Source organism: Mastomys coucha, unplaced genomic scaffold, assembly GCF_008632895.1.
Source record: "Mastomys coucha isolate ucsf_1 unplaced genomic scaffold, UCSF_Mcou_1 pScaffold22, whole genome shotgun sequence".
In the NCBI taxonomy this organism is placed as follows: domain Eukaryota; kingdom Metazoa; phylum Chordata; class Mammalia; order Rodentia; family Muridae; genus Mastomys; species Mastomys coucha.
The window spans coordinates 31837323-31850151 of NW_022196905.1; the positions used below are offsets into that span (position 1 = coordinate 31837323).

Below are 12829 nucleotides of genomic sequence, written 5' to 3' on the forward strand. Positions count from 1 at the left end.
ATAGGTTAATTCGGTTCCTCAGCAGCTGTTAAGAACTGATTTGCATCATTCTGAAATCAGCCTCCGGCAATGAGCTCTGACTCCTAGCTGCACCCTGCCCTGTTGAATTCTGCACCTGACTGAAACAGTTACGTCAGCCATCTTCGGAGATTACGATGGACCTTGGACTTTGGGTTTGCGGACGAGTCTTGGCATTTTGCATGGAAGTGTGTGCACCTGACCCTTCTATGGCTGGGAAACCAACGTAGGCGGCAAGTGGATGAAGGCCGTCTGGGTAACAGACGTTTCTTGGCCTGGAATTCCCACTGTGCGTTATCGCCTTGGAGGGTGGAGCCAGAAGGCGTTCCACAACTTGCCCATGTATTTGTGCCAAGATCATATCGCATTCCCCTATTTTGTTTATATCAGTTAAAGGGTGAAATATGGCAGCCCTGCTGATTTCACGGAGGGGTCTCAACCGACACCAGAGACAGCATCTCTACTCGACTCACCAGGGGTCTGGAGCCAGCCCGAGAGATTAAAGCCAGAACCGAGAGCCCAGTATTCATAGGGACTAAAACTTTGATCCGCCCTCCTGCCTGGAGTTCTTGCTTTGATATGCCCGTTTCCCCGCTCTCACCTATCTGCCAAAAGGCTTGACTCTGTTGCCTCAAGTATATATATACTCCGTTTCTTTAAGTAAAGTACACACCTCGATAAGAACACTTTCCTGGTGTTGTCTCTCTTTTCTCCCTACCCGCTTATCTTACAGAATCTCGAGTTCCCCTGTTCGTGAATCACCCACGGAATGAAGTGAAACTGCGGGCCGGTTTCCTTCACCATTGACCCCCTCCCAGTACCCCCTCCCACAGTTCCCATCTCCTTCCTCCTTCCCCCTCTGCTTGCCTCCAAGAGGGTGCTCCCCCTCTCCCTCCAAGGCACCCCTCCTCCCTGGGGTCTCAAGTCACTCAAGGAATAGGCAAACTAGCATGCGATAGTGGTACATATCAGTAATTCCAACTCTTGGAAGGCAGATGCAGGAGCATCACATGTTTGAGGTCAGACCAGGTTATATAATTGCAAGCAAGTAAGGGCTACATAGCAAGAACTTGTCTTTTAAAATCCATGGTGGAGGGGCGAGAAGTTGGCACAGTCGACAATGTAAGTTCAGAAAGTGACTGAGGAAGACACATGACCCATCTCTAGATTATTACTAGTTCCAGCTCATTCAGAAAGACACACACTGCAGGCTTCAGGCAGAATTGGCCTATCCTGTAACATTTCTGTCAAACAGGGCACAGAAGGTGTCCATGCACTATAGTTTTCATTTACATGAAAGTCCTTTCATTAAAAAAATAAGAGAGAGGGGCCTGCTTGTGCCTGTCATGCTCAGGGCACTGTGGCTGAACTTAAGTCTAAAGCTGCAGAATCTGCACTTCAGCCAGATGGCAGTGGGGTGTGAGTGTGAGTGCACTCAGGGTGTGAGCATGAGTATGCACAGGGTGTGAGCATGAGTGTGCACGGGGTGTGAGTGTGAGTGCACACGGGGTGTGAGAGTGAGTGTGCATGGGGTGTGAGCATGAGTGTGCATGGGGTGTGAGCGTGAGTGTGCACGGGGTGTGAGCGTGAGTGTGCACAGGGTGTGAGCGTGAGTGTGCACTGGTGCCAGTGCCTGAGTGCTCAGTGACACAGCACTGTTTCACAGGAGAGTGACTTGGGGCTCCTGTCCCCTGCTCTTTCTCCATCCACCAGGACTGGAAACAGGTGGGCTGGTTTTTTTTTTTTTTTTTTTTTTTGGTTTTTCGAGACAGGATTTCTCTGTGTAGCCCTGGCTGTCCTGGAACTCACTCTGTAGACCAGGCTGGCTTCGGACTCAGAAATCCGCCTGCCTCTGCCTCCCAAGTGCTGGGATTAAAGGTGTGCACCACCACTGCCCCAGGTGGGCTGTTCTTATGGGATGCTCCCCATCACAGCTGAGCTCCCATCTTTCCACCCACAAACGACCCATCCATCCATCCATCCATCCATCCATCCATCCATCCATCCAACTCTCTGTCCATCCATTCATCTGTCCATTCATTCATCATCCATCCATCCACAGATACATCCCAAATCCATCCATAAACCCACAGAAATATTCCCTACCTATCCAATTTATAGATATATACATAACTTACCTGTGGTCACATTCAAATACTGTACCATCTGTTTGTCCACTCTCATATCTGCCTGTCATCCTACTTCATGTACACTCCCACCTCTATACCTACCTATATATTCTCAATTCATGCATATCCGTCACCCACTTACTCACCTGCCATCCACCCCTAACAACATATTAACCCCTCTAGTCTGTCTCTCCACCTATTCATTCATTATCTGCTCCATCTACTGAGATGAGCACTCACCCTACAATTCATTCATGTGTGCATATATATATACACGTATATATATACACACATATATGTATATATATATATTATACATGCATCTACCATCTATCTACACATAATGTATCCATCTATCACCTACCTGTCCATCATCAATATCTGCTCCCAAAAGCTAACCTCCATCCACCCACCTGCTCATCACCTGTTCTCCTCATCTTCTTTACTTTCCAGGATCTCAGTTGGAGAGATCAGACAGCAGGACAGAGAGTGAGCAGGGAATTATCTTGCTGTGAGGAATTATCTTCTGGCATTTATGAGTAGGGCACAGAGCTAAGACCACTGCAGTGGGGCCCAAGTGTTTGCTCATTTGTGGGCCTAGCCCATGGCCCAAGTGTGTATAACTTTGGAGGAAATGAGAAGGAATTGCATATATACAGTGGGCAAAGTTAAATGCTACCCATGTATATGATTTGTCTATTTCTATGACAGAAAATATTTGATTTCTCAGCTAACCTATCATTTTAGCTATCAGTGTTGTGAGAATCTTAAGTGATGGATGCAAGCACTTTAAACTCTGCAATTCAGCCATGGCTCACCAAAGACAGAAAGACCCCAAATGTCAAGCCCCGTGGTCCCAAGCATTTTAGACAAAGGAGAAATGGACTTTAATGCTTCTCTAAAGATAATACAAAGAGGCAGACAGGCACACACCTCCTCAAAACAGAGTTGAAATAACTAGGAGGTTTCAGAAAGCCGTGTACCAAATCAAGCCATGGTCATCTGGTTGGAGATAGAGGGCAGGGGAGAAACCAAAGACTTGGTTGGGGTAACTCAAAACCCTTGAGGAATGTTCTCACCTCCTCTGGGGAGCCCTGGCTAATCTCACCAAAGCCCAGGTCCCTAGATTCCAAGGCTGCATCTGAGAGCCACTGAATTCCACAGGTGCAAGTTCTTGGTGTCCAATTAAAAGCAAGCCACTTACAGCCTTCCGGGCCTCTCCTCCATTCCTTTTGGCTGTAGTGAAAAGGGATGGAACACACAGGAGCTGAGCACAGGTAAGGGCCACAGTGTGTTGGAGTGGGGGACTCCAGATTCATACACCAGACTGTTTTTGACCTTCCCTGATGGGTGCCTTTCCCACCGCGCTTTCTGGGTCCTGTTCCTGGCAGTATGTTCTCTGGGTTCAGGGAGGCGGCCAAGCTTGTGTCTGCCACAGGGTTCTTTCTTCTGACGTGAAACCTTCTTTTATCATTTCCCGCCCCAGGCACTAGTCAGCTCTCTGCTCCATCTCACTTTTTGCTCCAACAGTCCAGAGGAGAGGCAGATGGCTGTATTCAGCTTATGTTCTCATTGTGTTCATGAGGTCTCAAGTTTGGAACTCTCTGGGAGCTGCCTCCTGACTCCTCCCACTCTCCTTGGCAGCAGGCATCCCTCAGTGCTGCCTGGGCTAATATGGCAGATACTGCCATATTAGCTTCTACCCTGTGGAGTGGGTTATCCTCATCCAGTGGGGCTCCATGATAACTCATCACAGAGGCTGCCAGCCTATCTATGGCTTCTTTCTATGAAGCCTGAGAATAAAATAACAGCCACTTAGTCAGGAAAGCAATGTAAAGATCTCACGGGGGAAGTTGCCAGTGTCCTGCAGGCCTGCTTCAGGGAATCCTGCTCATAGTCCATATCTGACACACTTTCCCATCAGTGATGACTTGGCCCCTTTTCCTGTTGCCGTGTCTTAAAACACCTTGACAAAAGCAACCTAGGGGATCAAGGGCGTATTGGACTCAGAGTTCCTGGGAACAATTTATCCATCACGGCATAGAAGTCACACTGGCCAGAACTTTGGGAAGCTGGTCATGAAAATCCACAGTCAAGGAGAGAGATAAATGCAAGCTACCTATCAGCTCCATTTTTCCATTTATACAATTCAGGAGCCCAGTCAGGGAATGTGGCTGCCCATAGAGAGAGGGTCTTCCCACCCAATTTAGTGATATCAAGATAATCCCAACAGGCATGCTCAGAGACCTGTCTCCCAGATGATTCCAGATCTCATCAAATTGTCAACCGAGATTATTTATCAAAGACACCATTGAGCCTGGGGGGTCTTGTGAAGGAGTTGTGGGAAGGGTTGAGGGAGCTGGAGAGGTCAAGGACACCACAAGAAGACCTAGAGTCAACTAACCTGGGGCCAAGGGGGCTCACAGAGACTGGACTGCCAACCAAAGAGCATGTATGGACTGGATCTAGACTCCTTGCACATATGTAGTAGATGTGCAGCTTGGTGTTCATGTGGGTCCTCTAATAATTGGGATGGAGCTGTCTCTGACTCTGTTGCCTGCTTTTGGATCCTTCTCCCCTAGCTGGGCTGCCTTGTCTGGTTTCAGTGGGAGAGGATGTGCTTAATCCTGATGCAATTTGATGTGCCAGGGCAGGTTGGTACCCATGGCAGGGGCATCTCTTCTGTGAGGGGAAAGGAAGAGAGATGGGGAAGAGGATGTGAGGGAGTGACTTGGAGGAGAGGGGGGAGGGGGCTGCCATTGGGATGTAAAGTGAATTAAAAAAAAAAAAGATACCATTTTGACTCAGTCCCTTGCAGTAAATTATAGTAGATATCAAAAGACAACCAGGGACTACTTTTGGTTGTTTGGTTGGTAGGATGAATCACACTGTGTTTTAATGTGCTTTTGTAATTCCAAGCACATAGTCAATACTCAGTAAACATTAGTGAAATATGAACTTCAGTGTTCAACACTGCAATGTCTTTTCAAATTTAGCTCTCCCTTAAAAAATACCAAGTTAAATAAACACTAAAATAAACACTAAAAAAAAAAAAACCATTGAATTTCTTCACATGGAAAGCACATTAATGGCTCTATGTTTTAAAAATGTTAATAAGAGTCCATGTGGGGTTGCATCATGAAGAGGAATTTCAGCCTGAGCACACCCCACACTCCCTGCAAAGCTGTGTGGGATCTCGACTCCAAAATGATTCAACAGTAATTTCAGGCAAGAGTCTCACACTCTAGTCTCTCTCTCTCTCTGTCTCTGTCTCTGTCTCTGCCCCCCCCTCACACACACACACACACACACACACACACACACACACACACACACACACACAGTGAGCCTGCACAGAACATTAATGCTGAAGCAGTCAGAGAGAACTATAAAGAACTGACCATGGTACCTGGCCTAGAACACCTTTAATGTCCTTTCTGATGGACATTATGGATGTATTTTCCATATCCTTTATTGGCTGAGATGAGTATGCTGGGATCAGCTGCTCCCTGCACATCATTCTTCAATTTCCTGTGATGGAGACCCAAATATAGTTGACACGGGTCCCAACTTCTTCGGGAAACTGAGAGCCTTCGGAGTACCTTTATCTTTACAGGAAATTTCCTCTTGCTATTTCAGGGCCCCTGAGTTTATTTTCCTTAGCTTGGTCTCACACTTTGAGGAGGCTGCTGCTCTGGCTGGTGTTGCTAGGGACTCAGGAAGTCTGGCCTTGCCCTGCTTCTGCCCTGTGCTCACCGCTACCCTCCACCTCCATAGATGCTACTCTGTCCATAGTTGCTGAGCTTCATTCAGACAGTCTTCTTTTCTTACCGTCTCACTGGCAGATGATGGGAAATCTTCATCACCTGTACCTGCAGATGGGCAGACTCTAAGGAGCTACTCCCAGACCTGCATTGTCCCATGCCTTACCTGCATTGGTGGCAGAGGTTCCCACACACCACATCCCTTAACCCAAGCAACAACAATGATGGCAGTTATCACCTCTCTGTTGAACATCCTCTTCTGCTGGGCTCTGCACCACAGACTCTAAATCCTAGGGAGCAATTCTCACTTTGCAATACTGACAAGGATGCTCAGAGTGGCTAAGGGCTTTGCCTCAAGGTTTCCTGAGGGCTCCCATATCATTCTACACCCCCAGCAGAGCCTACTTCTTTTTAGCATTAGAAAACAGATTCTAATTCCAAATCTAAAAGCATCTTTCCCTCCAGGACCTGGGCATTGCTCCACTGTGTCCTCCCTTCCAGCACCAGGGCTTTAATCATTCACTGTTGGTAGGGCTGGGTCACCTTCTTCTGGGACTCTTAGTCCTGGGGGATAGGCTTAGCCCAGGGGTGACAGATTCCATGGATGATTGTACTTCTCTTAAAGAATTTGGTCCAGAGGTGAGAGAGCCTAGGGATGACTACACTTCTGCTGTGGGCCTTGGTCCTGGAAGTCATGTTCTTTGTGAGTGTAGCAAGCTAAACTTACTTCTCTCGGTTGAATATGATGAATTCCTTCCGCACTGTCTCCAAACACTGTTGCAGGTGTCCATTCTGTCAAAGAGTACAGAGAGAAGTCTAAATGGCAGAGCACTGGACAGGGGGATGTGACAGAGGGACACTAAAGGTGACTAGTTTGTTTAAATGTGAATTGTGTCCACTCAGGATTTAGAGACAAGCTCGGTGGTTTGGTCCAGTAATTGTGTCTGCAGACAAATGTGCTTCTGAGTTTGGCTCCCTCATGTTAGGATGCTCAAGACTGCTTCAGCACACAGAGGAGGAGATGCTTAGATCAAGACACTCCCACTCCACCCCCAGAAGCTGCATGTAGATGACACATGATGCTCTGTGAGCCTCTGGGATCACTGGTCTGTGGTGCTTCTAGGGGCTGGCAAAATGGTTTCATTTCTTTTTAAATTAGAGTAATAGAATAAGCTTTTTTTGCATCAAAGGTCATGTTTACCTTTATATTGAGGTAATTGCAAAATTTTTTTTAAAAACTGTATTTTATAGGGAGAGGGGCTGTTATGGACTGAGTTTTGTCCCCAAAGAGTATGTTCATTCATTCAGTCATAGTGTCTTAATATGGCCTGACCTGTGACCAGATCTTTGTAGGTATAATCAAGTTAAGGTGAGGCAGGGGAATGTCATGGGGGCTGAAACCAGGGCTAGGTGTCTTTGCACAAAGAGCACAGAGTCACAGACCCATAGGCAGGCCACAGGAAGTTGGAGAGGAAGGTGGAAGGATAGAGTTACCAGCCAGGTGATCCTAGGAAAGCTAGAAGAGCTGAGATGGTGTGTTGGTTAGTGACACGAGAGACACATGATGAAATAATTACTTCAAAGGTCAGAGTGCACACATAAACCCTTCACAGAAATGAGAAGTAGGAGAGTTAGCAGGGTCTGTTGACCCAGGGGTGGGATTGGAATTCTCAATGATGGTGTAGGTGGTGAGACTATGCGTATTTCATCGGCTGAGAAAAAAGTCAAGCAAGATTCTCAGATCCCCAGAGTTCCAGTTAATGTTGTTCAACACTAAGATGCCTATGTGAGAAGGACAGCCAGCCAGTGATGGGCTAGGACAATGTGACAGGATCTAGAGCAACTCAGGGGATAAACTTCTGGGTTTATCTGTGAGGGAGATTCTAAACTGGATTAACTGAGATGGGAAGACTCACACCAAACGTGGATGGCACTTTCTCATGGGCTTGGGAATGAATAAAATGAAGAGAATGAGCTGGGTACCAGCATCCCTCTCTCTGTGTGTCCTGACTGTGGACACCATGTGACTATCTGCTTCAAGATCATGCTATCTTGCTTTCTCCACTGTGATGGGCCATCACAGTGCAGCTTGTGGGGATTCCTGCAGGACAGACTCTTCCTAAAATGTGCACAGGGACTGGGGTGCCCTGTATCGTTCCTGGGGTTCTCAGTGTGGATGGTAGGAGTGTGGGTACTTCTTCTTCAGTCATCCTTACATATATTGCATTATAAGAGATCATTCATATGCCAGAGGCATTTCATTTACTTCAAAAAATAGTACAGTCAGCTCTCTGTAACCTCAGATCCAAACCAACTGCAGTCTGAAAATACTGAGAAACAAAGAAATTCCAGAAAGTTCCATAAAGAAAAACCCGTGATTTGAAGCACACTGGGCACTACACAAAATCCACAAGAAAAGAGTGACATACAAGTCATCCTCCTTACCCTCCCCTGTGTCCCAGAGCTCAGCTAAGTGTCATCATTCAGGATGTCTTACGTGTGAACTTTGCAGTTGAGCCTGAGCTGGTGAGGTCTGTGTTGAACAGCAATGCCCCCCACCTATGCGCACATGGCATTTGTGCTGTGTCAACTGATAGAAGTAATCCCAAAGCAATTTGAGTCGTATGGAGGATGTGCCTGGGTTTTATACCTAGCATGACACCGTTTTATACAAAAGGTGTGATCTAGCAGGACTCTGGCACTACTTCTCCAAGGATACAGAGGGAGGAAAAGGAAGGCCGTGGGCTGAAGTGCACCTTTGAATAAAAGGGACCGTCCTTCACACCTCCCTCCTTCCCACAGAACCTTCCCCTGAGGGCTCACCAGGGGACAGCTGTCCTTTGTGCTGTCTCTGGACCTATGCTTGGCCAACCTCTTCTTTTTTTTGTGAAGCGGCTTGGATTCTAGAATCATCTCTTCAAGTTCAAATGTAGGGTCACAGTTTAGTCTCCCTTTCTGAAGGGAAGAGGAAAGAAAAACATGTTTCGTGGTTATTTCATGCGTGACTGGCTGGGCATCCTCTGCCCATAGCCCAGACATCTTCACATGCACCAATGACCATTAGCTGTTACCCTGGGATGCCTCATGTTTCTCTCTGATAATAGAATCCATGCAGCCTCACCACACACACTATCCACTCAGAGACATAGCCCCAGCTGGGCAACCATGCCCGTTAACTCCCTGCATCTAAATCAGTGGTTCTCAACCTTCCTAATGTTTCAACCCTTTAATATACTTCCTCATGCTGTAGTGAATCCCAACTGTAAAATTATTTTCATTGCTACTTCATAACTGCAATTTTTCTACTGTTATGAAATGTAATGTAAATATCTGTGTTTTCTGGCCTCAGGTGACCCTATTAAAGGGTAATTTCAACCCCAATAAAGTTACAACCCACAGCTTGGGAAGCACTGATCTAAATCCTGTGACTGTTTATACATGCAATTTTACTTTATTTTTACTAATTATTTCATTTAGACACAATCACATGTCATTATTTTTCTTATTATTTTTCTATAATTTAATTTAAAATTTAATTAATGGACTTTTGAGATAGCCTTGGCAGAGACAGAGTCTCACTATGTAGCACTCGCTGGCCACAGACTCACAGAGAGCTTCCTGACTCTACATAAACAACATTTCTGATCATCATCTGCCCAGTTCCTGGTAACCACCTCCTGGTTACCAGTTCCTTTTCACAGCTGGAGCTGTCCATTCTCAGGACAGGCCTGCTAGAGGCCTGTGGCTCCACCCACCCTGACTTATAGACCTGGACCCTCATGTCAGGGTTCCCCATCCTCGATGCCTGGCATCTTGTGCAAATTTGACCTCAGCATTTCCCCTCTCCCAAGGAAAATCTTGAACTCAGGCTCACCTCTTTCCTGAGTGGCCTGCTATCCATTCATTCAGCCACTCAGATGCAGGCCCTGAATCCTGCCTTGCCTGAGTTCAAGCCCTGCTGGCCTCATCCCAGGTCATCTTGGATAAGTTATTTTACCTCACTCAGAATACTAACAAGATCCACTCTGGCTGGTGTGAAGCTTCTAGGAGCTAACACATGGGAGGCTTGAAGAACAATGCCAGTAGAGAGTCCACACTCAGCTCTGCTGGCTCTGAACACTCACACACGCACAATCATGGGACAGTAGCAAACCAAGGACCTCCGGTGCCTTCTAGTCCAGTGAAGAGGATGAGCTTGCAAGGGATGGAAGGCTCCCTGTGACCAATCATCATCTGCACTAACACAGTCCTTGACATCTGTTCAGAGGGGCAGGAGAGGCCAGAGATGCTCAGCAGCTCACAGCTCCACTGCAAGAAGTACACCTTGGAAGTCTGTGTCCACATACCCTCGATCTCAGTGAACTATGAACCTGTTGGTGCCTTACTTTGGTGACTTTCAGAGAGTTAACCGGTCAGTGGCAGGGGTCAGGCTTAATACCAGGAGGGAACCCATTGAAGGGGGTGGTATGACTTACATTGGGCACAAAGCCAGGCATCAGTGCCTTCTCAAACACTGCATCCCAGTTCATGTCAGCCAGGTAGGTCATGCTCTGGATGTCACGAAGGCTGGACAGGCGGCTCTCAGGGTCCTTGGTTAACAGCTGCAGTCAGAGGGCAAAGGCACACTGTGAATGGTGCGTCCATAGGGATGAACATGGACTTGGAACATGTCACCTCACTCAACACTTAGGATGTCCTTGTATGCTATGCCTGGCAGTGGCCTGTTCCATCTGGGTTCTCTCTGGAATGCTAAATGTACTGCTGCAGCAAGGGAGGGACTTCAAGGTCTACTGTTTTCTCTAAGGTCATCTGGCAAGCTACTTTTGGGGAGAGACTAAGTTTTCAGCCCTCTGATAAGCAGCCTCTCTCTGATGTTCATGAAAGCTTTGATTGGAAAGAACAGGCTGGCTGCCTCATCAGAGGACTTCTGACTTGGTTTCACAAGAGTGAAACAGAATTTTCCCCCACGAGTTACAAAGTGACCTCTGCATCCTAACTGAGTAGTCCACTTTTAACTTCTCTTGAAGGTCAGTTTCTGCTAATGGAGCTAGAATGTACAAACAGCTACATAGGGGCTGGTGAGGTGTCTCAATGGCTAAGGGCACTGGCTGTCTATGCACAATACCCCAGATTTAGGTCCCAGGACTCTCATGGTAACTCAAAAAACTCCACAGGCACCAGGCCATGTCTGTGGTACACATGCATACATGCAGACAAAACACTCATACTCTTAATTAATTAGTTAATTAATTAATTAAAAAAGAATAGCTCCAGGTCAATACTTTGCATTTTCTCTGTTTGTATATGCATATGTGTAGATGTGTATGGATATGCGTAGATGTGTGTGCATATGTATAGATGTACATGCATATGTGTAGATGTTTGTGTAGATGTATACACATGTGTAGATATGTGTGCATGACCCTGTGTGCATGAGTATGTGGAGGTCAGGGTTTCTGTGTCTTCCTCAATTGATCTCTATCTCTGTTTAGTAGTAGGGTCTCTCACTGAACCTGGAGCTCATGGACTAAGTTAGATTGACCAGCAAGTCTCAAGGATTCTCCTGTCTCTTCCTTCCAAGTGTGGCATACTGCTGAACTCAGACTTTTAGGTGGGTGTTGTGGGTTCAAACTCAGGCTGCCATGCTTGCAAAGCAAACACTTTGCTAAATGAGCTGTCTACTGAGCTCCTGCACTGTCTTTTAAAACACTCTAGTTTATGAGACGCAAAGACCACAGGTAAACACAACAGGACAGGGCTCACCTCTGGGACTGCCACATAAAGGAAATGGCCAATGGCCTAGAGACCTTCTGAGATTGGCTGTTGTCTCCTGGGAGCAGAAGGTGTCTCCCATGTTCATCACAGGGCCAGGGTGAGACCCAACAGGATGGGTAAGGACCTAGCATGTGCTAAAGAGCAAAGTGACAGCCTTCTTGTTGGTACTGTCACTATCATTGCAGAAACATCTTAACTCTACACATAGAGTGGTCAGGACCACAGCATACATTCTACTAGCAGTAGTTCCTAATACCCGCAGCCACATGCAGTAGGTATTTCTGTTTAATAGGAAGTTGGAGTGAACTGGGAAGAGCCTGGGCCAGGCTGTCACATGCTGCACTGTGCTGGGCTTTGTGGTCTGTGTATGACACCATTTATTACTGGGTGTTGTTGCACTAGCCTTCCACACAGCTGCCTGACTTCTTACCTTCTTCAACAGGGCCACCATCCCCTCACACCACGTGGAGGAGTAGTGGACACGTTCCACCTTGAACATGTTGAGGATCTCATCAATGGGTGTGGCTGAATGGATTTCATATGGCCTCTGCAACAAAGGACAATGCCAGAATCAGAAAGAATGCCTTTGGGGGAGGCAGCACCCTTTTGTTCAAGGACTGTGTGATGATGGAAAACTATCCATATTTCCTTAAAGATGCTATGGGCTGTTTGTCTCTCAGCAAGACAGTGCAAGAAGAGGGCATGGATGGACTGACTGTCTTGGCCATAGGAGGCAGATGTATTTTGCCTGTAAGTGGAAGAGGCAGGACTCACCCAGCAGCTATGGTCACAGGCTGGAGTACTGATGCTGCCATTGAGCACTTACAAGGACACCACTTGTCATACACTCTATATGCTGAAAGATCAGCCACCACCTTTCTCCGTCTTGGCTGACCATTCAATGGGTCTATGAATAGTCAGACATAATCACTATTCTATTGGATATGTGTTGGGTCTGTATGAATGCTGGGAGGAAACCTATAGAACCCATACTTGTGAGATCAGGTATGCTCTATGGTCCCTATAGGACATGAAAGGCCCAGAGCCACCACCTAGACATGGGCTGGGGACTAGAAGCTTGGTTTGTGGATTATTCAATATTATTCTACCATTTCTATTCTTTCATTAGATTATTTCCACCAC

At 46.7% G+C, this 12829-nt stretch overlaps 1 protein-coding gene across 3 annotated transcripts in view; it reads right to left on the bottom strand.

Moving 5' to 3' along the window:
- The window catches only part of Stk32b (serine/threonine kinase 32B), a 244600-nt gene that overhangs the window by 3826 nt on the left and 227945 nt on the right, over positions 1–12829 (bottom strand). For all 3 annotated transcript variants that reach the window (XM_031341920.1, XM_031341919.1, XM_031341921.1), the window contains 4 exons: positions 12117–12233; positions 10387–10512; positions 8735–8866; positions 6639–6703 (listed from right to left, as the gene is read on the bottom strand). In XM_031341920.1, the coding sequence (XP_031197780.1) occupies positions 6639–6703; positions 8735–8866; positions 10387–10512; positions 12117–12233 (440 nt within the window). The remainder of the gene's footprint in view (positions 1–6638; positions 6704–8734; positions 8867–10386; positions 10513–12116; positions 12234–12829) is intronic.